Source organism: Corvus hawaiiensis, chromosome 30 (genome assembly GCF_020740725.1).
Source record: "Corvus hawaiiensis isolate bCorHaw1 chromosome 30, bCorHaw1.pri.cur, whole genome shotgun sequence".
NCBI classification, from domain to species: domain Eukaryota; kingdom Metazoa; phylum Chordata; class Aves; order Passeriformes; family Corvidae; genus Corvus; species Corvus hawaiiensis.
Genome location: NC_063242.1, coordinates 15,106,372 through 15,133,748, shown reverse-complemented (window position 1 = coordinate 15,133,748; position 27,377 = coordinate 15,106,372). Strand labels below are relative to the sequence as shown.

Below are 27,377 nucleotides of genomic sequence, written 5' to 3'. Positions count from 1 at the left end.
AATTTATATTTTTTCTTGACATTTTTGAATTTGAATAAAAAGCAGCCAAAAACATAAATCTGTATTAAGTATGGAGATACAGGCCACAGTGAAGTTATCAGTGTTTCAGAAAAAGTATGTTTCTGATCATAAGGGGTTTTTGTGGCCTGCAGTATTTTAGAACATTTATTTTTTTCAGCAGAAGAAACAATAATTAAAAACTTCCCCTTCAAAGTAACAAATAGATGTATATGATTACAGAAGAAAAAGAAAGGTAGAATTATGTGGTTATTGCTAAGTATGCAGAATTGCTAATACATTGTGTCTCATCAAGTGGATCATATCAGTCTAGAGCAGTACCCAGCCCCTGGGAGAGTAGGGGTGGGGAAACTCTATTTATAGATGATTAAGGAATTTCAGGTGTGGAAATGTACATAACAGTTGTGAAGACATAGTTGCATCTTGTCATCTTGGTCAACCTGTTTGTGGTAGTTCCGACAGTCGCTCTGGTAGGCCAGTGCAGTGGTATCATTCCCAAGTCCTAGCTGGGAACCAGTATTTAAAAAATTAGAAATAATTAACCATGGAGTGGTATAACCAGGGAGAAGAAAAATATCCTTTCATCAATATTTATCAAGGATTAGGGGGGTTGGGAGGGTTGAGAGAACAGTTTTGATCCCCTTGCCAGTTCACAAATCTCAGTTAACAAGAGAGCAGTCTCTTGTGCCACAATTATTGTTGGCGTTATGTCTAAACACCATTTATATATATGTTGGGTAAATGGTTCTTATAAATTTTAATATGCTGTTTCAATAGTAAACTAATACTTCTTTTGAATAAGTGTAGGTTAGCATATATATTGAATTTATTGATTTTTTGCAAAGGATGGATGGGATGAAGTTAAAACTGCAGTCCATCAGCAGGCTGTATGTTGTAAAACCAAGTACAGATTATCTACTGCCGCCTACATGTTGGCAATCTTTATTGTCCTGCTAAGTAACAAAGTATTACAAACTGCAATCCTTAAAAGATTTTCTACTCTCTCTCCTTCTCTACTAACAAAACAAAACTATGTTTTGGATTGTCATTTGTGATAACTGAACCTGAAGGCAGAAAACATTTCAGAAAGGTTTTGTGAATGGTGTATGATTGCCTGCAATTACAAGGCTGAAGATCTTCTGGACACTCTCTGCCCCTGACAAGTGTACTTAGATTCTCTAAAACAATGAATCTATACTAGGAAATAAGGTAAAAAGTTAAACACCCAGTGTCATCAGGACTAAGTGGCACCCATCTGGCCACTGGAAAGTAGAAGGAGTGTGCATCGTTGTCTTCTTTTCCTTGCAGATTTTCTTCTAGGAATTTTAAATCCTAGGGAGTCCAGATTTGCAAAAGAGAAATATATTACTTCTTCTCTGTCTGAAAAAAGAATTTGAATGTATTATGAATTTATGGTGGCCATTAAATTACCACTTTTGGAGCCTATCTGTCTCTTCTGCAATTAAGGTATTATGTAGCACGTTTTCCATCTCAGGGGAATTGAACCTGTTGTCATATCCTCCCCTGGTGACTGTCCTTGGAGGAAAGAACAAGAAAAATACCTTTAACTTCCAGTGACATAATGCTTTCCATTTGAAAACTTGTCAGGATTTCCTGTATAAAACCGTAGGAATGCTAAGGAGAGGTTTGCTTGGATGTATTTTTCCCAGAAAATCTCCTTTGTAAATCCTGACTTTTAAGTCTTTGAGACTGTCCATACAAAAGAGTTGGGCAGTCACAAAGCAGCTTAGGAGTTTTACATTAAAAACCAGATACTGTTCCCCAGTGGACTTGGGTCTGTGAAGATAAAGCCTATTATGACACCTGAGAGTTTACATTTGGCAGTATCTCTAGGGACTGAACCTAAGCTGTCTTATCTCCTCCTTTACAGCCGTTAAGGTATTTCTGCTGTGATTGATCTGAGAAATAGGGCTCCTTGCATGACAATGGTAGTGTTGTATAATATTAGTCTCTCTTATGTTCTTGCCAGGTCTGATTCCAAAAGATTTCTTGAATTTCATTTTTCCCCATGGGCTGGAAATTTCAGGTGCCAGTAATAGTATTTCCTGAGAATGAAGACAGGCCCTGCCTTGGAGAATCTAACCAGACTTAGCTCTTCACCTGCAAAGCTAGTAAATAAAGCCAGGTGTGAAAGTAGAAGAATTCCATTGAAGTTTGAACAAGCTTCTAGCACAAAGTATTTTATTTACTTAGCACCTTCCCTACATTTGTGAAGCAACAGCTGTTCCACAGAGTTAGAAACCTGATTGTGGAGCTTTTGTTTGCGTGGAACCTCCTGGCTTCAAGTAAAGATGCAAACAGAAAATCAGAAGGATTTCAGACTCCCTTCACTCCAAAAAGCTATAAGGATTTAAGATGCTCTTTGCTCACCCAAAGAAACAGGCAATGCACCTCTAACACTGGTACATTAAGTGCTTAAATGGGAACCATCACAAGAATTTTGAGTTACAAGTTACACAATAAATGTGTTGTGAGAATATTATTTGCAGCATTGCCTAAATCACTTTTTCCCCGCTATATAAATTACGTATTAATGTATTATTTTAAAAATACTCATTGGCATTGTTGTTGGCATTGGTACAGCAACATCATTTTAGAGGTTTTGTTCAGTCTGCTTGTTTTTCTTCACTCTGAGTTCTATGTTTTCATATCTGAACATTATGTTTCCACAAGGGATTTTTTTTAAGCTTCTTCATCTTTTTTTAGAAGCTATAGTGGGCAATGCTGTATTTTGCATAAAGCCCAGAAATTCTCTGATCCACCAAATAAAATGTCCCTGAAATAGAGAAGGCTACCTTAAACGTCCTCTCCATGATTAGTAGGTGTACTCATTTGTCCTGCTGCTAATCAAAAACTCCCTGGTCTTACTTGTAGTCCGCAGTTGAACCATGTGTGCTTCCACCTTTGATAAAATATGCAAAATTCTATAGTGGTCAGAGGGACAGGCCTGCTATTCAGCTGGTTCTCTGGCATAGGATCTGTTCTGGAAATACACAGAGTATATTTTATTCACTGTATATTGGGTGTTGCTAGAACTCCTGACCTGCTGGCAAAGCCTGTGTAGCTGTGATGGTGAGACACCTGATAAATCAGAGGTTGTTTATCACCTTTGTTTAATCCCCCTATAATAAATATACAGGCTCTTGCATGGTAAGAGGAAAGTTAGTAGCAATTTCCTGTAGCCTTTTTCTATTTGCCTGGTAACCATAAATTTTTAATTCCTGTCCTTTAAAGAGTAATTTCCCTCTTCCATTTCAAGGTACATTACATATGTATAATTACATATAATTTCTAGTACTGTAAAATTTAAAGTTATAGGATAAATTATAAGAATCTAGTGCCATATAAGGATATAGAGAAATAGATAAATATCTACAATGTTAATCCATATAAATATGATATGACCGTGTCAGAGAAAAGTGGTGACAGAGATGAAGTTATGTTGCATATTATATAGAAAAAACTACCCAAAGGCTGTATTCTTCTCAAGAATAATAAACTTGCATAACACGTGACGAGCAAAGATACATGAATTTTAGATGCAAAACATGAACAAAACAACTGATATATTTTAAAAGTCTTAATGGCAGTACGATAGAATTTTCAGGGGCTACAGAAGTATAGCTGAAACTGTGGGGACCCTATAGACTTATGGTTTGAGCAATCAGGTTCTTCATGGACTTAGAACTGAGATAACAGTGTGGGGTTTGAGCTTCTTAATTTTGCCCTCTATTGGAACTGCTATTTTAGTAGAAGAATGCAGTAAAGTGATTCTAACATGCAGATAACTAGGGCTGTGGGAATGAGTAACTTGAAATAATGGTGAATATGTAGATTAAGGGTTATTCTCTTGTTTGACTCTGTAAGCATTAAAAAAAAGCAAGCATGCAAGTCAAAAATACAGAAATAGATCTATAAAAAGTACCAGTTTTGTATATTTATAATAAAGCATGAACTTGCAACAGTGAGCAGAAAACTTCAAATTAGGCTCAAGAGTATCACCATAACAGTCTGCAAAGGTAGCCCAGCAGTTCACACAGCTGATCAGGGTATTCTTAGTGGATCTTAAGAGCTTTGCGGGCATGATACATTTCCTAGGAAAAAAAAAAAAGAGAAAGAAGAATTTGAAGAGGTTTTAAACAGTTGAGGCAGGCCAGATGGAATAAGGAAGTTGCTTGTTCTCGTTTCACAACTGGATGTCCGAAGCCCATAGTAGTTAACTGACTTGCGTAGGATCACGCACAGCAGTTGTATTAAGACCAGTAAATAAATTCAGGTAGTCTTTGTCCATATTCAGTTCCTTAGGCTGTCTCCCTTCTGTAAAACGAATTCTAAAAATGTCTTTAACACTTCAGTTATGTAAAGCATCAAGACTGTTTTAGAGAGACAAAATAGAGCTGATGTTTCAATAATGAAGTAATTAAGCTTGTTTTCCCTTTGTGCGTAATTTGGAATTACTTTGGTGGAGGTGTAATTACAGATTAATAAGTTTCAATTAATAAATGCCTAGATTATACATGTTAAGGAGTCCTGTATGAAGAATTTAATGAATGAAGTGGAAAGAAGTCCATATTTGTATCCAATAGGTCCTTCTTGGAAAGTAATATTGTAACTTCAAATGAGACTTTGGTTAATTAAGATTTGATTTACTTCATTCCAGTAATGTGGAATAATGTCCTCATTCAGGAGGTTACCAAAACCCATCATTTGATGTAGTTAAGACTAGATATATACTTTAATCTTCTTTGAAATTGTCATTTGTCTAAGTATTCTGAGCATATTTTATTACCATGCTAATATGTTTTCTTTTTGCTTTCATGTCTCTTTTTCAACTCTGAAAAAAATCAGTATATTTATCAGACATTGACACACCATTCCAATTTAAGCAATACAATTTCAATAAATATCTGAGAGACCTGCTACATCTAATTTCTAACAAAAATTAAAGCTATTGTGTTCAGATCTGTATCTCTGCATAATCATTTAAATTTGGAACTGGTTTGGAATTGGTAGAATAAAAAGCAGTGTAAAAATCTTTTTTTTTTTTTTCTTTTTCTATACACCTTTTTTAATCTCCAAATCTGAAGCATTTGAATCCTAGGTTAAAAATAATTCCCATGTGTTCCTTTCTCAGTGCAACAGTGAACTTCAATCTATAAAAATAAATTTTGTATTTGATTTCCAAGGCATTGAAATTCTATAGTACAACTGTGTAATGTGAATTATATTTAAATTACATTTCTTTCCCTCAGAAAGATCAGTCTAAATGCTGCCGATAGCTGATATGCTTTTGGCACCTTTCACTGTAGTGTAGAACTTATTTTCTGGATTACAGATAGGAAGACTTTATTCTCTGAAATGTAGAGGTGTGGAAAAGGAATAATTCAACTTCAAATGAGCCAGAAATCTGACTAATACATAAGAGGAATAATAGAGTCATGGTGCAGTGCTAGCTCAATTCACTAAGCTTGAACTCTTTTCGGAGTAGGCAGTCCAGCTGTTACATACTAAGGAAAGCAATATTAATGTAGAGAAAGCTTTTGCATTATGATTGTAGTTGGGGTAATTTTGTAAAATTCATTAGCAAGATGATCTCATTTGTACAAATTTAAAAAGTATCACTGGTAAAATTCTGTCAGGTTTCCATTGACCCAGGTGCTCATAATGTGTTAATTTACATCAGAGAAACAGCAGTGTGTGGAAATTGGCCAGCAGATAGGATTTAGTTATTTTTCATTAGCACTTGGACTTTGATGAAGGGGAACAGAAAAGAGTTGTTTGACCTTTCAGTGCTTAAATTATTAAAGAGCAAATAGATTTGAGGTCTAGATGCTTGCAAATCTAATTCATCTTGTGGAGTAAGGATTAAAAGACATTTTGAGTTTGAAATTGCTCCAGTCAACTTACTTCTTTCTTTAAACTATCTGAAAATGAGTAGATGGCAGGCATTTAAAATGTATACAAGGAGTCGTGCATGTATTATAACTAAATATGGATTTACCATGGGAAAAGGAGCATTTTAATGGCTGATTTGTTTCTAAAATATCTACAGTCTTTAGCTTTAATCACTGAGGGAAAAAATAAGAGAACCCTCATTTCAGCCGGTACTGAAACAGGTCATATTACCTCATCTGGTCTGAAGTCCCTCTTATATTCAGTCCTGATGCAAGAAAGAAGTAACTTAGTTTACTATCCATCATGCTTTAGTGAAACTGAGGGATCCTTATATTTGCTGGAGTATTAGGCAAGCGTATCCAGTTTCACTACCTTGCAAGAATAAATGCTTACATTACCTTCTGCATTTTTTTCCCAATATTCCATTTAAATTTGCAAGTGGTATTTATTGTAGATTCACTGAAAATTAATAGTTAGAGGAGGCAACATGCTGTCTTCAAAGTAGCTTGGAATCCCAGTTCTAAGCAACTCTATTTTGTTCTAGAAAATTAATTGTGAAAATTATGTCAAAAATTGATTTGTAATAGAAAAACAAGATTGTAATGTAGATATTCCAAGGCTAGTTTTTTTACAAATCAGTTCTCACAGGATCAAAGAAAGAGTGCTGTGGATTGACCTTCATTTACTAGTCAGCATGGAATTAATCAACTAATTAAAATATTTCTGCTTGATATGAAGACTTTGTTGCACAGAGCTGCAAAATGTACAGGCAGAGGCCTTCAAGTGAACCCTCAAGACATTTCTGTGTCCCTGGCTGTACTAAATTTATGCATGGTTAGATTTCTGCATGAAGTTTAGCATTAAATTAAAACATTTAAATTTGGGTGTTCACTTCTAGATGTCTACATGTGAGCTGAGTATTTAGTTATTACAATCAGTGGAGTCTGAGGAGCAATTAGGTTGACTCAAAGGAGACAGCGTCTTTCTGCTGAGTTCTCTGAGAACTGTAGATATATAGTAGACATATATAGACATATATAGACATCTTCATGAAGGCAGATAGATTTAAGTTGTTAACATTAAACTAAAGCCCCGCCATGTTGAAAGTCTAAATCAGGCAGAAGAAGAGGTATTAATTGCATTCTCAGTGTTAAATTTTCGGGCATTTTTTGTGAGCATAGAAGTGCAGAATCTCCTATTGAAGATGCTAGATCATAAAAACATAGTCAACAGGGTCTGTGGCACATGATCAGTAAGTCTGGTAAAAAAACAGTAACATGGTCAAGAGAATTGGTGTTTTCTGCATATTGGTGATATTTAAGTATGAAGATTCTGCAGACCTAAAATGGTGGTGTTATAGAATCATAGAATGGTTTGGGTTGGAAGTCCGACCCCCTGATTGTGGTCAAGGGACACCTTCCCCTTGCCACGTTGCTTAAAGCTCCATCCCTCCTGTCATTGGACAGTTAATCTCTTTATTTCTAAACCAGACTTGCCTTCAGAAGGAGAGTAGCCATAGCTGTGCAGGGACATCACTAAGCCAATAAACCCTGTTGGGTCCAGACTGAGAGGGTCCTGCAGAAGCTCAGCCCATGTGTCCCTGTACTTTGGGCAGAATCTCCTTTAAACATAATCCTCTACCTACGGATGACAGAACATTAACATGTCAGAAGTCTCTCTGGATATTTGATCTTTAAGAAACTTAGCTTACCCAGAGATTCCTGGTTTTTATGAAACATCAACTCAAAAGATCATAAATTGTTATGGATGTAGATGATACGCAAAAATGTGGACACATTGCTACTTTGACATAAATTACCAAGACTGACTTGCTTACTGGGATTCAAGATTCCAGGAGACAAGTACTGATTAAGAATCACTGGTCCCCAGTGAAGCAATAAACTTGTAAGCCAAACCTCTTTAGAGATATGAACTTCCCACTTCACAAATTTAGAAGCACTGACTCAGTCTTTCACAGCAACTGCAAGGGTATAATGATTACACTGTTCACATGTACAGCAGAAATTGCAATTTCTTTGTTCCTGTTTGAATGTCCATAGCACCTTTACAGTGGAGAGGGGTGGACTGGTCTCTCTAGGTCCCAGTACAGCAAAGACTGCAAGTGCAAGCTGACTTGCTTTGCAGAATGCAGAAACTTAAAAATATGGTTATCTATAAAATGAGTAAAAGTGCTTTTCTGAGTGATAATAGCTTCCATCAAGAAGTGTTATATACCTGCTCAGCAACAGTCAATATGCCCCTGAAATTTTACTTTACTCTCTGCTTTTATAAATATTTACAATGTCATCAGTTAGGCAAATACTGGCTCCTGTCTCTTTGTAATTGTGCCTTCGTTTTTATCTTAGTACTAATTTAATTTCACTTAGGTAAGATAAACAGGTTGGAGAAGGGAATCTATATCTTTAGGGTTGCTTTGATGAACAAAATAATACTTAATTCCACATTTTAGCACTGACAAAGCACACTTTTTGTGTACAAGAGTTTGAACAAGAAAATGTTCTGTGCATTCACTTGTGTGAAAAGCTGTGGTGTGTATGGCTAATTTTGTTTTTCCAAAACAAAATGAGTTTGAAAGCATGAATCTATTCCACAGATTTATACACCTGAATATGAAAATGACATTTTCTTCCTGTGTTTTTTGTTTTTAACAGTTTTTTCCAGTAAATATTGACATGCTATTATGGTTTTAGGATGGTTTGACTGCCCAAGTTTTAAAATAACCACTGTTTCCTTCATTCTTTCCTTTCTACACTCTTAGTGTCTATCAAATCGTTGTTGAAGAAGAGCGCCCACGGAGGACCAAAAAGACAACTGAAATCCTAAAGTGCTACCCAGTGCCCATTCATTTCCAGAATGCCTCACTCTTGAATTCCCAGTACTACTTTGCTGCAGAGATTCCTGCCAATGGTTTACAAGCTGCTCAGCCTTTTACTATTGGTGATAACAAAACCTACAGTGGTTTCTGGAATACTCCTCTTCTTCCTCATAAGAGCTACAGCATCTATTTTCAAGCTGCTAGCAGAGCCAATGGGGTAAGTCTTGCAACAGGCGTGATTTTATACAGTGTTTGTGTGTAAATAAATGATTGGCATCAACTAGCAGGATGCCCAATTTAGTTGCTAATGAGAAAATGAAGTAACCATGAAATTTAACACACTGAGTTTAAAAAATAGCAGTTTTCCTAACACAATATTGCTTCATGATTAAAGGTTACAGGAAAGAGGAGGGGAAAACCACACATTTTGTCAGTAGTGAGCAAGCAAAGTAGTATGTTACCATTCTGTCTTATTAGCTAAAAGCTGTCCAGTGACTGTGTTTCACTGGCTTTTTTTCTTCCTTTTTGTTTGTTTTTGTTTTCTTGCTTTGAACAGGAAAATTTTGTGATTTCTTTTGTTAAGTTTAAGCCAAACTTGATAGTGGATTTCAGCACATCTGTCTTGGCATGTCCAGTCCTGTTACCTTAGTTTGTGACATCTTGATCTCCCTTTTTCTCATTTGGTTGCCCTGATTGGATTAGAAACCACTTTTTTTGGTCCCTTTCTGCAAACAAAGTAAAAGAAAAAGAAAGAGAAGTAGATGGAACTGAAATGAAAAGTGTTTAAAAAGATCCTCACAGATCATGTTTCATCAGACTAATTCTTCTTGGAACTGTTTTTCATTTCCTGGACAGACCTACCCAGAGTCCTTCAATTCTTGGTAAGCTTTGGCTGTCTGTGCTGACAGTCTGGAAATGTTTTCTGCCAGAAACCATAATGGACCCTCATTCACAGGGCACCAACAGTGCAGAAATGTGAAACACCATTGATTATTTTTTCTTTCTAAAATTGTCTAACATGATGCCTCAAACTATACTTTCTGTAAGAAAAGAAAAATCTCCCAAGGTCATTATGTTGCCAGAGTTAAATAGCAGAACACTTCCCTGTGCTCTTGGGAATATCTTTCACATTTTGTACTTTTAGAGGAATCTTAAGTGAAATGTTTAGCTACCATACCCAAGCAGTATTTGTCCATATTATGAATGCACTTTGGAGTTAGCTAATAAGCAGTTAAATATGGAATGAGGTGCATTCTTCTCTGACATTTTATCAGTACTTGGAAGAATAGAAACATGGATGACTTTCTCTGTTTAGAAACACAAGATGTGACCTTTTTCCTCTTTATTTGACACAGGAAACTAAAATTGACTGCGTCAGGGTAGCCACAAAAGGTATGTTTGTATTATGTCATGTATTCTGTACTTCATCTTGTTGACCTTCCCCTCACATGGTCTTTGCAAACTTCCAGAAGTGTTTATATTGCTAAAATACATCACTAAACATATTATAGAATTTTCATAGAATCATTTGCATCCCTAGCTAAGATTTAGGAAATTTATTTGTTTGTTTGTTTGTTTGTTTGTTTTTAATCAATAAGTGTATGAATTACTTTTGGTTGTCTACTTGAACACAGGGTTTTTAAAATATATTCTGTGGGTTTTTATATGATCTCACAATAAATATTTTGTACTTACATATGTGTATATATATATACAGTAGAGTTGTAAAATTGCCAATTGCAGAGTACGTACTGCTTATATATCCATAGTGAAAAATTGCCCCTTAGTTGTAAGCAATTGCCTTAATTTAATTGCTGTGTAAAAGAGAAGCAGAGAAATCATGTTCTTCATTTTAATGGCACAGATCAGCTATATTTATTCGACTGTCAGCACATGATACTACCATTTATGGGATAAGTTTTTATAATTGAGACAGTGCTGGCTATAGGTTTTGTCCCCAAAAAGGGAAAGATAAACATGCTGCTGGTCTGTTTATCTTTGGGGACTAGATCTGTCTGTGATTATCTTTGTAGTCTCAACTTTTTAGTACCTGTAGCTGTTGGCAACTTAAAAGCCTGAAAAAGAAGTGATGGAATAGTACAGTTACTTGGAGATTGTATAGAGGAACAGAAGAGAGTGTGCTGCTGTGAATAGGAACAGGTAATATCAGCACGAGCACCTGGCAAGAGGATAAAACAGAAACTGCTTCATCTCTATACCACTGCACCTTGCAGGAGATCATGCTTGTCTCAGTGACTATCCCTAATGCAACTGATTCCACCATGATTTCCTCTACATGTAGACTTCACAATTCCATCACCACCACTAAGACTAAATGGGGTGGATAGGAATCTCATTACTTAAAAGTAACAGAAATGTTAGCATAAAGTTGCCCTTGTTGAAAGTTTGGATACTCCCTAATGTGACAAATACATTTTTATGCCTCTTCAAACAGATTCCTGGCTTCTTTTCTTCTCCAAACCAAAGGAAGTAGTTTTAATTTTAATTTACTAACTGACTGCTTACTAAACCACTGAAATCTTTCAAATATCTGAACTCAACCCAAATATAATATAGATGAGAGATTAATTCCAGGTGCAAGTGAAATCCTGTATTGTTTTCAAGTAGCTTCAGTGATACCAGGAGTGAACTGTGTTACATCAGAAAACATAATAGATTAGATGATTAGAGGAATGGATTTTAAATTACTTGAAGATTTGTATTCCAAATCACTAATGGATGTCCAACTATTTAAATTACGTGTCTGACTGGAGATTTTTACTCTCTCATTTGAGAAGTGAGGGTAACTTTGTGGATTGGAATAGCTCCCATAGCAACAAGCTACTTTGAGCTAACCCATTTGGCAATGGAGATGTGAGAAATGCAGCTTTTCTTTTAAACAAATCTCCCTACATTTCTGTTTTGAAAGCACGTTTCAGATTTTTTCATAATAAAATTATGTGAGAGGTTGTTGTGAGGACTTTTTTTTTTTTAAACCAGAGGTATCCTTGATGGTATGTATAGTCCCTGGTGCAAAACTTTCTTGGGGGCAACAGTAAAGCATTGATTTCCATGATTTTAAATGGAATGCTTGTATTATATTTTTAATCTGTATTAATTTTAAAAAAATTAAATGGAGACCATGACGTATTTTAATATGGTATTAATAATAGCTGTCTGTACAGATGTTTTCCCTTTAGATCTAACAGAGATACTTAAGGGAAAAGCAGAATTCTGTGCCCTCTTTGGACCTCCCACATTTGGGTTAGAAAAAAATAGCAAAAATGCTCTATGTCTGTAGGTCAGAAATCACTATACCTGCATTGGGAAAAGACATAAAATTGTCCTCTCCCATTCTCCTCCCCTCTGTTCAACCCCCGCGAACTGCTCAGTGCAGCATTCATGTTGTCTGTACCCCAGTAAGCAAAGGCTGCTCTGACCACTCTGTCAGATTTCTTAGAGACTTCCACCATTTTCCACTGAGCTTTGAGACTACAGTGTAGCTACTAGACAGTAAGCTGCTTAAGCTCTGTGTGCTTGTTATGTCCATCTACGGATGCACTGTAGTGCTCCTGACAAATAAGTTTGGGAATGCTCTCCACTACAACATCTGGTTTTCACACACCAGTAACTTTCCTGAAATATTTGTAATCTGGGCTTCTCTTATCTTCAGAAGTTTGAGTCCGGTGGTTTTTAAAGCTAGGGGAATTGCTTTAGGCCATTCATGTATGAAACTGGTGCAATCTTCTTTTGAAATAAGGTCTGATCCTGAAAATACCTACAGCTTTGTGTAGGCCATTGGAATCAGTAGACATACTGTAGATTTTACTACATATGTAGGAAACCATATGCTTTCACAGAATCACAGAATATTCTGAATTGGAAAGGAACCCGCAAGGATCATCGAATCCAGCTCTTAAGCAAATGGCCCATATGGGGGCTCAACCCACAACCTTGGTGTTCTTAGCACCATGCTCTGACCAGCTGGCCCTGATCAAGTCAATTATGTACCTACTTTTGAGCACAGAGAATAATCTCCTTGACTAGGTCGCAACTACTCCATCTCAAAGTAGACACATAAGTATTTTACTAGGTCAAGGCCTGTGCCATAAAACATAACCTGCAAAACCCACATGACAGCGCAGCCAACTGTCTGCTTGGTTCTTGAGAGTCCCTGCAATTCCATTCCCATGGAATTTGAGGATTGCACCAAGTGCATCGGGAGCCCTTCCTAGGATCGAGGTCCCTCAAGGCAACTTTCAAGATGCTCCCCTGAGCCAGCTGAGATTGGCTAGCCCCTCATTGTGTGTATTAAGGATATGTGGTTAGCCTGTTTGAAGTCTGCCCTGAGGACCAATATGGGAGTTCAGAACGTGTCACGAGCGGAGTTGTATCACTTGCTAGTTATATTCCCTTTAATTATCTCATCTCTAGATAATAAAGTTGTTGGTGCTCTTAAGACCTTCTTAAGATCATTGAGAGTTGGTTTTATCGCTGTCATGCAGTGTTCGTTCCATGGCCCACCATACACTTTACTTTTTGTTAAAATAAAAACACCTAAATGTAATATAACAACAGTGTTCTTGTCCCAGATCCAGCAGAACTGTTCTGTACCTTGAGTACACTTTTCCCTCCCCTTGATGTCAGCAGGAATAATGCATGTGCTTTACTGTCAAGCATGTGCTCAACTGGCAGACACCAAACCTTGTTGCTGTATCAGAGACCAAGTGCACCAGATAGCTTATTATCATAGTGGCAGGCTTCCTGTTAGAAGAGTACAGCCTATCTCCAGAAAAGTGCAGCCTAATTCTACTGGGTCAAGTGCATGTCTAGGCTCAGCAGGTGGATTAATACTTTCTCGTTTCATCAAGTATATTTTAAACAACCTCAGCTTGTACCCTTCTAAAAAATGATCTTGTTTTATGACCATTACATTTTTACAAATGAAACCTCTGTTAAATGTGTTCTTTTAGAGATCATATAAAAATCCTGATTGCAGTGATTATAAGTATAAATTAGGATGAGAATGTTGGGTTTTGTAGAGCTGAAAGTTCTCCTTCTGATGAAGTCAAAGGAAGTCTTTGCCACTGACTTTGTTAGTAGAAGGATCATACAGCACATTGTTGTGGTGTGGAGTCTCCTGATCTTAGTTTTCTGTAGACAAAGGCTTCTGGGACCTCTGTGACTATTTGGTGTATATACAAATGGGGAGACTGCAGGGTTTCCACTCCCATTATTTTTGACAAGATAATTAAACAAACAAACAAAAATCAGGAATAAGTTTTTGTACCAGTGGTAATAAAGGTTGTCATATACTTCTTGAAATATGGCTTTCATATTCCTACTCTTTCTTCAAGCTAAATGACTGTAAAATCTCAACAGACTAAGTTGAAAGCATTCCAAAACTCCTCCAAGTTTATTACTATCAACTTTGTGGTGGTTTGTGATTTATATTAAGACTGTATTTCCTGATACGACTTACAACACTGTCTGGATAGAAACATCTTGATTATCTCCTAGGAATGCAGTTCTCAAGAGGGAGGCATCATTGTTCTAATTTTGCAGTATTGGAAGGCTTTCATTAATTATGAGAGAGAAAAGGGTATTATAATATTTAGAATCCAATAGCAACAGTACTCTAGAAGCTACTATCAACACTGCATTTCAGTGTTGCAGAGGGATATTTCAAAATATTATGCAGCAGCAGTTTTGAGTTTAATTGTCTGCAGATGGTAGATGATCTATTTTCCTCTCTCGTTGCCACATTTCTAATAGCACCCAGGCTGTTCTATGTAAATGAGTGATCTTTCATATAATTTTGTCCTTAATTTTCCAATATTTTTTTCTTTGCATCATTCTCCAGCTGCATCATGTTGGATCTGACCTTTTAATTTTTTTTATCTTCCTTAATGTATATGTATCACAGCGTGCTTAACCATTTAGAGGCAATCACAGAACTGCTGGAAAACAAAGAAATAACAGATCTTATTAATGTGAGCCATGGTAATAGTTGTCTGTAGCAGACAGTGGTTGTTATAGCTCTGTCAGAAAAGTCTGAATATTTCAGGGGCACAAACAACTCAGGGTTTTCAGCTTTTCCTTGTGAACTTGAAACTCGGACCTCACACACATACCTAATTAAAAGCATGCCACCTCTCAGTGATCATTCTCTGTATGCTGAACATTAAGTATATGTGTAGTGTGTGCATTTTCAGAACATTGACCCAAGTGGGTACAAGAAAAATTAATCTTAACTAGCTCAAAAACACTTTATGTAAAAATTATATTGAAAAATCATAGGTAAAATATAGTATTATGAAATAGGAAAATAAAAATGAAACTAGCTCAAATTACTTGGAGAAGTTCATACTAGAGTAATCTGAATAATCAGCTAGTTTTCACTTACAAAGCCTAGTGCTGTGACTAGCAGAGCCAAAGAGTCTCCAGTTTCCTCAAACACAGTAAATAATGTGCTTTGAGTCCTTTTCCTGAATGAAAGTCACACGCGACAGCTTATTAATTTGCAGAATAACCACACTAACAGCTGAAGATGAAAAGGAACTTGTGGGAGTTTCTTTGTTTTTATTTGTGAAGTTCAGACAATAAACAATTGACTGAGATTCTTCTTGCTGGCATAGCTTCAGTCTGGCTTTTTTTTCCCTCATGCATGCTGACCTGGAACTCTTCCTTTGCCTTAGCTGCGATAATCGTGACTCAGCTTACAACACCATACATTCGCATCGGCCCTGCTGCAGGCGACGACCAACTAACAGGTCAGACGAGTCATCATGCCCATTCTGTCTCATTTTCTTCAGCTCCTTTTCCCTGACAGTTTCTTCCTTCTCTGCTCATAAAAAGTTTCCTATGTTAAAAGTTTCTTTCTGTTTGTAATTTTTTTCCTCAGATCCATTAAATTCAGTGGTGTGCTTGGCACCAAAACTTACACACACGTCCCTGTACATACGACTCCGCTGCATGTGCCCATTGTGTGTGTGATCTGTGGAATGTTCCTTCAAGCCTGATGTTGTAAAGAGATCTAGTCTTGCTCCATCCATAAATTCAATGAAAGTTTGAATATAGATATGTATGTGTGTACCTGTTTATTTTTTTCTCTGTTATTAGATCAAGACACTAGAATTTGTAAATAATTTAGGCTCAAGAGTTGCATGTGGAAGATCAAGTATTAGTGGATTCAGGTTTTTTCTGTGTAATGTTGGGAAGATCATATTTTCTGGCAAAATTTCAATATGAAAGAAAATAAAGAAATAAAACAGATTCCTTTTTATTATGTCACACATGAGTTCTAGGATTAAAATAAAATAACCTAGCATGTGACATATGAGAATGAGCAAGACTTAAGTATTTAAAAATCTCATTGTCAAAGTAAAGTCAGTACTCAAGTGAAACCACTATTAGGCTGTATGTGGCTTGAAGGATGGTTCAAATATACCAGAAAATCCTTATGAAGCTGGGGAAATTGTTCATTTTGTTAGGAAGGAAACCCTTGCATAAAACCTTTTAGGGTTTTGCAAACATCTTTATTTTCAAACAGAACCAAAGAGCATTAAAAGCTCTAGAACCTGAAGTAAGTGTGATGAAATATCTAATGGAGGATGTAAATCTAGTCCATCAGCTTTTAGTGTATAATAAAATCATTGCTTTTTTGAAGGATACTGGCATAGTTCCTTGGGAAGCATGTCTGTTACCATGTTGCTACTAGGGTGTCTAAGAGATGAGGACGAGTTCAGATGTCTGGTATCTCGATACTGCTACAGTCAATAAGAGGCAGTATCCAGATTCAGCTTGAGATAAGAGGATTAGTGGCATGTCTGCTATAGCTTTTAATTCTGGGATATGTGTTACAATAAAAAAGCTGAGTGATTCATAATGCCCAAGTTACCTTGTCAACCAAGACAAAATTGCTGCATGTATACTTTTATTCTGTAATAACAGATGAACTAACTAGAATAACATACTTATGTGATGCCAGGAAGTAGCTTGTTCTTGTTACTGCTGCTTGGCAGAAGCTGTGTCTGCATCCATTTTTATACCTCAGTTATTTTTTTACTTGACAATTCAAATAAAGCATTGAAGAGACAGGATCTCTTCCATAGCCTTGAACTTCAACAAGTTTTGATTTTTCATCACAGGATTCAAATAAGCTTACATATTTTTCCATGTGGAGAATGAAGTGTTTTTCTTGTTTTGTTTTTTTATTTGTTTCAATGCAAAACTGGGTAGCTGTAGGTAACCCTGGAGACATGCCTGTTCCATAAGATGGCTACAGTAGTTAACAGTGAGAGAAGAGATACATGGCTAGCATAGGATAGCTGGCAAAGTATTTCATTGCTTTGTCACTGGTGGCATTGGCAGTCTGTGGTTGTCTGTCAGATCTGTGACTTCGTTTCCTTTTCCATGGAAAAAAATAAAAATGTTCTACCAGAATCTAATTTTATAGTGAAAAACATCAAATTGTGCCTGCCACCAGCATGTATGGCTATCTGTGAAATGTATTAGAAAGCCTTTGAAATCCCCTCATCATGTTCCCATCCCCATCCCATGTTTGAAAGACTGTGCTCAAAAGGAAAGAAAACATCTTTCTCCTTTTCATTTGCCGCAACTGCAATAATGAGTGCAGAAACCTCACCCCGCCCACATGGTTGTCCCATGACAGCAACAAGAATTCCTGTTTTTCTAGAGAGACATCCTGTCTAGAGTTCCTTAGGGCAGGCTTTTCAACTTCAGGGCAGTACAGGAGTAGTGGGATCTGCAGTATCCATGAGAAACACAAAGGTTTTCTTGAAGGAGGTTTATAGAAGCTGGACCACACATGAGGGAGCTGGGAGTGACACACGTTGTCCCCGCATTTTTCTCCTATAAATTTCAAGACCATGGAAAGGATTTACATGTAAAAGGATTTGTTTATGTGAAAGTATAGGGCTGTTTGTAACTGTAGTTACCACAAGCCCTACAGCTGTAACTGTTAAATTTCACTTAGAATTTTCTGTTCAGTGCCTTTTCCTCACTTCTTTGCTCAGAACCAAAGTAATTACATTTGAGATCAAGAAATTACTTTCATCTTTTAGCATTTGAGGAGGATACATAACTGGTAGTGGGAAGGTCAAGGATGGCATTTTCGAGTTTCTTTACATTGGAAGTTGATGCTTCTTGCATAATGGAAATTTAAAATCTTGGCTGCATTCCTGAATATCGTTACCAAATTTGAAAGATCTTCCTCTTCACAAATATCATGATAATGCAGCTCAGCTTTCAAGCCAGTTCTGCTTGCACTCATTTCCTCCATCCTCATCATCAACTCATCTTGCCTCTTACTGGTGCAGTTTATAAACAATGTATTATTAGTTTCTCTTTGTCCTTCCTTTCTCCTTCCTTTTTAATATAAAAGTAATAGGTCTTCCATTTATAGGATTACTGCCTAGTTGCCCTAAATATCTTGACAGCCACTCCAGTTTGCCTTTGCAGCATGTAGCAAAGAGAACTTTTCCTTTCAGTTGCACTTAAATACCTACAGTGTAGCTGTCCTTGAGTTATAACATAAGATAACCTAGTATAGAAGCAGCTGTGTGATTTTGACTCTAAGAAGCCAAAACAGGGAAATCAGTGTTATTAGTCAATACATTATTATCAGTGATTCAATAACTTAGTAGCTGAGTAATTCAAATTTGGGAGATAGTTTTTAGCTTTCAGTGTTACCTTACAAAAAGTAACTAACTTGAAATCCACTCAGTTGACCCTGTCCTCCAACAGACAGGGAGAATATCTAACTATCTTACACCTGTCTGCCAGGAAAGAAGGCATGAAGCATAGTAGTACTCATGATACCGTCTCCATGTTTTCATAACATATGGTTTAACATATGGTTGAAATTATGTAGAATGTTATCAAAAAACTTATCACATACAAATGTGACTGTATGATCTTAACTTTAAAATTTAATAAATCCATCTTTTTGAGACAGACTGAAATCATTTGCAGTTTGTTTCAGTATTTCTTAAGAGACACTTCATCTAATAGGTTTAAATTGGCCATATTTGGTATTCACTTGGCCCTCATATATTTTGTTCTCTCTGCATTCTGATAAAATAGCATGCTTGGAATCATGATTAGGGTGTTCATTCTTTCAGGCATTTTCTTAATTGTTGAAATATGTCTGAGCTACTTATATTTAAATTAAAGTATTTCCATTTGTGATTTAATGGAGCAGCCACTACTTCCCTGGATATTATTAAGACTGATTTCCATAGAACGCCCTTTTTACGACCCATTGTTAATTACACATCCAGCTGCAAGAGAGAGTTCTGTATTGTACATTCTTCATACATGAAATTCTTGATACAAATCAAATGCAGCAAGATCTGTCAGAAGTTTTATAAAGTAACTGATACTTAACAATTGGGAAGATTTTTTTCTTCTAAAAAGAGAGGGGCAAAAGCTTAACACTTAAATTATTTTTACCCTGCATACCTTAAGGTCTAGATGATCAGCATATTTTATAAACAAATTAAAAGCAGTCGTAAAATAATGCCAGTTGGTTTCTTCTCTCTTATGAAGTTAGCACCATAATAAAATGTACCCATTTCTTCAGATGTGCATTCAGTACATAGCAAGATCTTTTGCTGTATTCTGGGTCACATTCTGTTCTCAGCCATTCCACTGTAAAAGTGAAAAAAATAAACTGAAATCTTTGATTTATTATATCTCAACTTCATGGATTTTTTTTTATGTCAAGGGATTCACTCCAGTTTTGTACTGCATTACTGAAAACACAGTTTGTTTATTAACACAAAACCAACAGCATAAATTTGAGAAGGAGTGTTTTGCTTTTTACCTCATTTGTTGTGCTTTACAGTGCATCTGAGGTGTACCAACATGGGCTGGACAGACATTCACATTCATTTTTTCTCCATCCTGAACCATGCACCATTGATTTAGATGTATTCTGACGTGCTGAAACTTGACGTGCTATTTTGGGCAGTGTAGAACCCACTATTTCCTAGTTGAGAGAGGAGTGCTGTCTGTTACAACAAACCTTTGTGCAGATATGTCTGTCTGCAGGTTCAATACACCATTTTAGAAGTTTGTTATTGTCTTGATACTTCTGGACAACATTTAAACTAGTGGGAGTTGTGGATAGTTATCCAGGAGAGAATGAGCACCTGTGTGCTGTAATGTTAAAGCCATAGAGCAGTAGTGTTGCAAGGTCAAGTGACAAGGAAAGCAGAATGAGAATGGATCTGACTCTTCAAAGCGAAATTCTAAGCCTGTTTTTACGTGATGGCCCCAGCAATTGTTGTACCAGTTGTTCAAGGATTCTGGTCCTCTTGCTCAGCTGGGCAGAATGCAAAACAAGGAAATGTTCCTACTTTCTGCAGCACTGGCTGAATGCATTTCAATGGGCTGGAGTGTCACTTGTGATTTATTGCCCATTTTTGTTCTTTTATGTGTTATATTTGTCATTTTTGCAGTGACAGTTTCATCTATAAAACAGTATAGTTACAAGAAAATGTTAAGAGGATACAGGAGTGCCATGGGAGCTGCTGTTTCCTTTTCTCTGTTTTATTTCCCCTAGTACATTACAGAGTCAAATGTCAGGTTTTCTGTGAGACAGTGCAGCCACAGCATCTATGCTTTTAAACATAAGTGCATTTTCCACAGAGCACCTGAAGACGAGCTAAAGTTAAACGGTAAGACGAAGAAGGTCTAAAAATAATGCTAATAACATTTCACAAATGGGGAAAAAACCCATAATACAAATGCCATCTGTACACAATAGAGAACCCAGGCTGATTAGAAGTCGGTTATCAGTGTGATTTTATTAGTTGTATTAAGTACTCCACTTAATGTTTTAAAGTAATAATAATAAATAGTTCTTCTAATGTTCTCTGAAAGTGGGACCCTTCCAACTCCCCTGCGTAAGTAGGAGAATAGGAAGGATAAACTGCAGGGGGTCATATCAGTAGTTTTGCTCTGGCCATTGGTGCTTGTGGTTGGCCAAGGAGGTGTGGGTTCTTCAGCCCACCTGGCACTGTACTGCCAGAGCCAGTGTGTTACAGACATGGGACAGGAACAGCTGGAGAAGATCCCATGAACGAGAAGAAAGTATCAACCTTTCCCTATGCTTTAGGAAGGACGAGTAGCCTAATTAGGCCTGTTTTCCACTGTAGAGACAGTTTGTCTTTTATTCAGAGGAGTTGAAAAGTTGGTTGCCACAGAGGTAATAGTCAGTTGTTGCAGGAGCTGTGTTATATTCCCAAGTACAAAACCAATGTGGAAGTTTGAGAATTGCAGTATATAGCTGAGAGAAAATAAGATTCCAAGTGTCTAATATCTCTTTCATGAAGACAGTCATCCAAATTTAATGAAAGCCACTAAAGATGGGTCTGTTTGATTCATCCTAGCTTAAAAAATAATCTATTTTCTTAGTAATGTGTAATCTTCATGTCAGGATATCTGTGACGCTGTTTGAGGTTGGTCTGGAGGGAGAGGGTACTTTTCTTAATCTCATTACAGAGAATGGAAACATAAAACCCAGTCATGAAAGTAATGATATGAATGAACTGACCAGGATAAATTCTTCACAAACTGAAGGAATCTCTGCCATCTGTGTAGTACTGGTCAATATTACATCTACTTCAAAATGTTTCAACATCAGCAATGTACAGAGAAGCAGAAAACCTAAAACAAAGCGAAAATACCAATAGGTATTTTTTAGAGCATAGGTGTCATATAGTGTGTTATTTCATTTCTGTATAAAAAAAATACAGCTCTCATTTTTACATTTGAAGCAGAACATGTTTTGTATGTACCACAATGAAAAATTAAGGAGAGACAAGGGAGGACAAAGAAACTCAGAGATATAATTAGTAACTTAAAAACCCTGTGAATTTCAATGTTTCTGTAGTTATTGACTGTATTCATAAAAGACTAAGCAATTAGAATTTTAAGTTGAAATAAAATATGGCACCAGTTGTGGGTAAAATAACCTGTAGTTCTTGGAATCTGCAAATCTGGTGTTTGTACCGCCAGAGAGTTTAACAAATATTTAAGGCAATATTATATGGATTGCCTCTGTTTTAATGTACAGGTGAAAATTCAAATGTATGACAGTTAAATAGAGCAGTGCAGCAGAGAGGAGAGTAATACTGTCAACTTTAAGCAAAAGTTACAGAACATACTGTCTTGGGTAAAATAATGTTTCAGCAATTCAGATTCCTTGAAATAACTGAAATCTTAATAAATATCTAGGCCACATTTGTCTCCTTGTAGTAACAATTCAACACTGTAAGCCATAACTGTTGTTACTGATGAGTCTTTAACACCTCTCTCTTCAGACGTTTCAAAACAGAAAATTTCTGTTTCAGAACAGAAAATATTCTTTTCTGCTGTAATGGGAGTTTGACTACAAGAACCAATGATTTTAGAGCTCTGAGAAAGGCATTCAGGTATATGTGTCCATTTTCAAGTCTATTTTTCAAAAAATTTAATTTTCATTTTCTTCCCTTCATCTGATTTTCTGTTAGTGCTGAGCACTAAGAAGTTTTTGTGTACATAGAAAATTCCCGTGTAAATGAAAGTTTTCCATAAAAGTGAGCAGAAGTTGGTGTCTTGTATGGTTTTAAGCTGTCAAGAGGAGAAATAAGTACTATCAGGTTCTGTTTCATCTTTTGAGTTCACATTGGAAGCACAAAGTGAAACAGAGGAAAAATAGTAAATTCTAGTTGGTCAGAAGCAAACAAAGTATTCTATAAACCTTTTTGAAGCAAAATAATTGCACTTTTCAGTGTGCTGTCATTGAATTAGACCACTTCTGGTTATGAGTAAGTGTGTCAATAATTAAAAGTGAAAAGAGCTGATGATAAAAATGACTGTTTGAGGCATTCTTAATCAAATAGGACAAGTGGAGATTTTCCTTTAACCCGTAAAACCTCCAGGCAATGTATGAAAAACAAAATGTAATTCAGTGATAACTACTCAGAGGAGGCCTAGTCTGTTCTTGTCCCTGTAGTAGAGTATCGGTGCATTCAACATTATTTCAGTCTGACTAGGTTTTTTAATGGCAATACTGTAGACATTTCTGAAATGTGAACAGAAGAACTGCTACACTGTATTGGCACAAAGACAGATTCAGAATTATGTGATTATTTTCCCTTTGTTGTGCTGATTCTCCTTTCCAGTTCCACTAGCCAACCTTCCTGCCCCAAAACAGTGTTGACTCTGAAATGCTTTAAAAAATGCTTTAAAAGAAAAAAGTCGTCTTTTTTCCTACTTTTTGTAAATTTATCACAAACATTTTTCTATTTCTGCATGCATCATTACACGTATAATTCCATTTATTTCTTAGTAGAATGAACTATGTTATGCTTTCTTTCAAGAAAATATGTGGATAGTGAGTAATGATAAGTAAATTCCAAGTGTGATTGTTTTTGAAGGACTTCTGAAGAGTCCTTCATAAGGATTACAGTGTGAAGGGAGGCTGGTAGTAGAAGTCACCAGGAATGTCAACCTCATCTGTGAGCCAGTGGCAGCACAGGCCAAAACATCCATGGGTGTTCAGACCTCCCACAGGGATACTGCATTATCCTCTGCCCCCCTCCTCCTAACGGCAAAGTAACCCATGCCTTCTACTGACTTTCCATTTGTTCATTAGTGTTCTTCTGCTCAAGTCCTTGGCTGACAGCAATATCAGAGGGGTGATACCCCATTCTACTGCTTCTTACCCATAGCTTCAGGTTGCTTTGTTCCTGTGCTGGATGGGATCCCTTGCATTCAGGGATGAAAAGTAAAACAGCTGCGTTTGTCCAGGACAAAAGCATCTAGTTCTGTAGCTGAGTTTCACCCTAAGTAGGTCAGCTCCAGAAACATTACAGTGATCTGATTTAGTGTCTTCCCTGCTTGGTGGAGGCCAGTTGAGTACTAGAAAACCACATTTTATCTCCCCTGAAGAGGACAGAGTCCTCTTCAGGCTTCATATCTTTCCTGTTTCTCAGAAATAGCTGAAATGAATTTTCAGTGACGTCTGGTATTTCTTGTCACGTCTCAGTATACTTTCAGGAGTAGATCTGGTGTTGAAAGCACAAGAGTCAACGAGAAGTCTCCTTCAGCAATAGATGAAACTCAAATATCCTTGGTGGGGTTGATGATAAATTGTCCACTTCTTCTTTAGGGATGGCCTGAAAGTGGTGCTGACTTGTTTAGAAGATGTGTTATGCGTGGACAGTCTGGACTGTCTGCTTTCATTTCCTTAGAGCTGATTTGAGGGAGTTACTCTTCTACTCTGAGTACTGTTGGTTCGATGTTGTGTCAAAAACCATAAAATCAAATGGTTTAGGTCTAAAGGCTACCCTTGTTGTACGTTATGTACCTCTTTGACTTCTTGTTCACAGAAGTCAGGGCTATAGGATGCAATTGCACTTCCAATGCCTGCAAGTGGGGCCTGTTTCACAGAGCATCAGCTGAGAACAAGCCATGTATTTCAAAGTACGGAGACACCTAAAGTTTCAACCCTCGCCGAAACTTTTCAGCCTCTTTTCTCAGACCTCTTCATCCTTATTCAGTATGAGACCTGCATGCATACAGCTAATTTGATACAAGTATATTCTCATTACTGCTCAGTCAACCTTGATTAGAAATTTGTGTCTCATCATATTTGGCCATTGTTGTGTTTGTGTAGTCAGAGAGTAATTGGTAAAGAAGCCCAGTTTCATCTCTCCACGGAAGTCAGGAGGACTTTAGCTTTTATTTCAGTGGTGGAGTCTGTTTTCAGATACACTGCCATGAATTTTCCCTGTTTTGGCATAGAGGTCTGTGATGTGCACCACTGTGGCTGCTTCTTTGGCCAGAGATAGTGAATACTTATAAATATGTAACCACCCTTTTTCCTTCACAAAATAGACTGAAGTGTGTGGGAGTACCTTTTGGGCCATTTGAAAGCTTAAAGTTCCAAAGACTTTATATATTTTTTTCTTAGTAAATTATTTATTTCCAAGAAGGAGATACACTGTGTCTGTATATTCAGAACTTGTTAATAATTTCTGGTTGTGGTATAGCTATTGAGTGTGCTTTAAACATCCCTTAATGATCTCAGTGCTATTAAAGTGTGAGGGATTACACTTTTTTCCAGAATAAATGAGGTCTTCCAACTCCTTGGGTGCCCACTAGAGAGGAAAATTTTTATGAATTTTAATTATTTAAATTTCTTTGATTAAAAGAAAAAGGCAAAGAAGGGCTAGCAGAAAGGTTGGTGGCTTCGTTTCAAAGGAGGAAATAAGCTGTTCATCAAGACTTGCTTGCTTTTTTTAAGTCTTTTTTAAAAAAAAACCGCAGTCTCCAGAAAAAATCCAGTCTAAATAGTCTGGATTAACATCCTGTTAAAAATAGATTGCGATGAGACCAAAAGATATGTGCCAAACTGGGAACTTCATTTGTTTTGGGCATGTTATGTAAAGTATGCTGCTACTCCTGACAACCAGAAATGCTGATGTTTAACCAAAAAAGTCTTTCTGCTCACATGCACCAACATGAATCATCCACCAGTGAGAGACACAGTTCATTTGATAGTCAGTTAAATGAGTTGTATTCATCAGTGAAGTAGTTCTTTGCATGTCTTTTCATGCAGTTCTTTGTCATGTATATTTACATTTTCCTAAAGAATATCACAAACAAAATTAATAATTCATAACTATTGTTACATGGCAGAGCCTTATTTTGATACTCCCTTCTTGCCACAGACCTTCTAACAAGTCTGGTTTTTTGCTGCATTTAAAAAATCACCAAATAAGAAATATACCAAATCAACATGGTTATCCTATGGAAGTACAGAAAACTTTTTTTAAGAGGATCTGTACGTAGCAGTTATGTATTGTGACAATGATCATAAATTGCAAAGAAAATACTCTCCTGCTAAAATGTAAATGCTGCTTGCCCTCTTTCCCAGACTTTAAAAAAATAGGTTGGTGAGCACATCATAGGAGGGAAAATCAGGCTATGTTGATTTCAACACTTAAATGGCTCCTATGCTTAGCAAAACAGGAGGAAAACATACTCTGCCATGTAGGAAAAGCAGTTTATACATGAGCATTTCCAAAAGAAACCAGGAACAGAAAGGAAAAGATACGTAGAACGAGAAGTAAACAGACCTTGCTCTTGCGACATTTGCAAAACTAATATATTCAAGACATGGGGTAGAGAGAGAAAACTGAAAAAATGCTGATCAAAACCACCTTCTGGCACAAAGTGTACCCTGCCCAACAACACCTTGTAACTTCTACCGTATGGACAAAAACCTGCATTTTTGAAGGAGAACGAGGAGCACTGATTGGAAAGCTAGCAATGAGGATGGCAAGGGAGAACGAACTCTCCTAGCTGGAGTTCTACCAGGAGTAATTAAACAAAGACTTTGTTATCAGAATACATGCTGGCTAGCAGATGAGGACTGAATGCCAGTCACTTACAGTATAAACAGAAGAGCTGGGGTGGTAATTCATTTCATCTACAGATCTGTATGTGTTTTGGGTCTTTTCCAAGACAGGCTCAAATCCTGGCATCTGGAATGAACTTGAAACTCAAATAAAAGCGTCGGACTGGCTTGTCTCTCTCAGCATCAGTAATGCTGCTGCTGCAGATTTATAAATGAGGGTACCATTTTCTGCAGCCATAGGTGAGTTGGGGGGAGAAATGCTGAGGAAGTTTCTGGAGGAAACAGGACATTTTGTACTGCTGCCCTGTTGCAGTGTGTTTTGCAGTTTGTAATACAGGATTGTGTTTCCTGTTGGTCATTTGACATTTATAAGGACCTACCTTTGTGGAGCATCTCTCTTCATACTAGCTCAGACATATTAGTGTTTTTCCTTACTTTGTCATACTGCCTTTTATCCCAGCCCTTTACTTTGGCAACTCTGCTTTTCCTACCTTTATGTTTATGAACTTCTGTGTTGCTTTCTTCCTTGAAACACCCCCAACAGCATTATCAATAAAAACAAAAAGTCTGTCCCTCAAATCACTCCGGAAGATCTGTTTTTACTGTGGCACTAACTGAAAATGCTGAGTGATGCCAGCTAGCTGAAAGAGCAAGAAGGATAGAATTATTTGGGTGTTGCAAATGCATCTTCTTAGGGATTTTTGCCTCCCCCTTCCCGCTGTGATTGCTACACCTGCCTATTACAGCCTAGCTCAGCTAGGTAGTGTGCTTCTAGTGGCAAAGATTGCCTAGCTGTGTGCCTGCTCTGTTCTTAGCACAGTGGGGCTCCCAGTCTGATTTACAGCTTCTAGCTCCTACTATCATACAAATAATAGAGAGTAATAATGATAGTAGCCTCTGTAATTCGTGTTGTCCTTGGAGAGCGTGGGCAGAGTCTTTAAAGCCAAGTTCTCTGATCTTTTCAGTCTTCTCGCTTTGTGGCAGGGACAATAGGATCCTAGTGATGGGTGTTCCGAGGAAGCATCATATCTCTCTGCCTCCCTTCTGCCTTGCACCATTTTGCATGATTTCTGCCACCTAATCACAGTGCAACTGTCACACAGGGATATAATGTTTCATTTTCCTGACTCACTCTATGAAATAACTCAAAAGTAGGTGCTGAGATGTGAT

At 37.0% G+C, this 27,377-nt stretch overlaps 1 protein-coding gene across 11 annotated transcripts in view; it reads left to right on the top strand.

Moving 5' to 3' along the window:
- Positions 1–27,377, top strand: part of PTPRM (protein tyrosine phosphatase receptor type M) — a 460,837-nt gene that overhangs the window by 258,875 nt on the left and 174,585 nt on the right. For 7 of the 11 annotated variants that reach the window (XM_048289399.1, XM_048289394.1, XM_048289392.1 and 4 more), the window contains exons 12-14: positions 8,714–8,987; positions 10,126–10,162; positions 15,469–15,543. In XM_048289399.1, coding sequence (XP_048145356.1) covers positions 8,714–8,987; positions 10,126–10,162; positions 15,469–15,543 — 386 coding nt within the window. The remainder of the gene's footprint in view (positions 1–8,713; positions 8,988–10,125; positions 10,163–15,468; positions 15,544–27,377) is intronic. The other 4 variants (XM_048289401.1, XM_048289400.1, XM_048289398.1 and 1 more) reach the window with 1 other exon arrangement.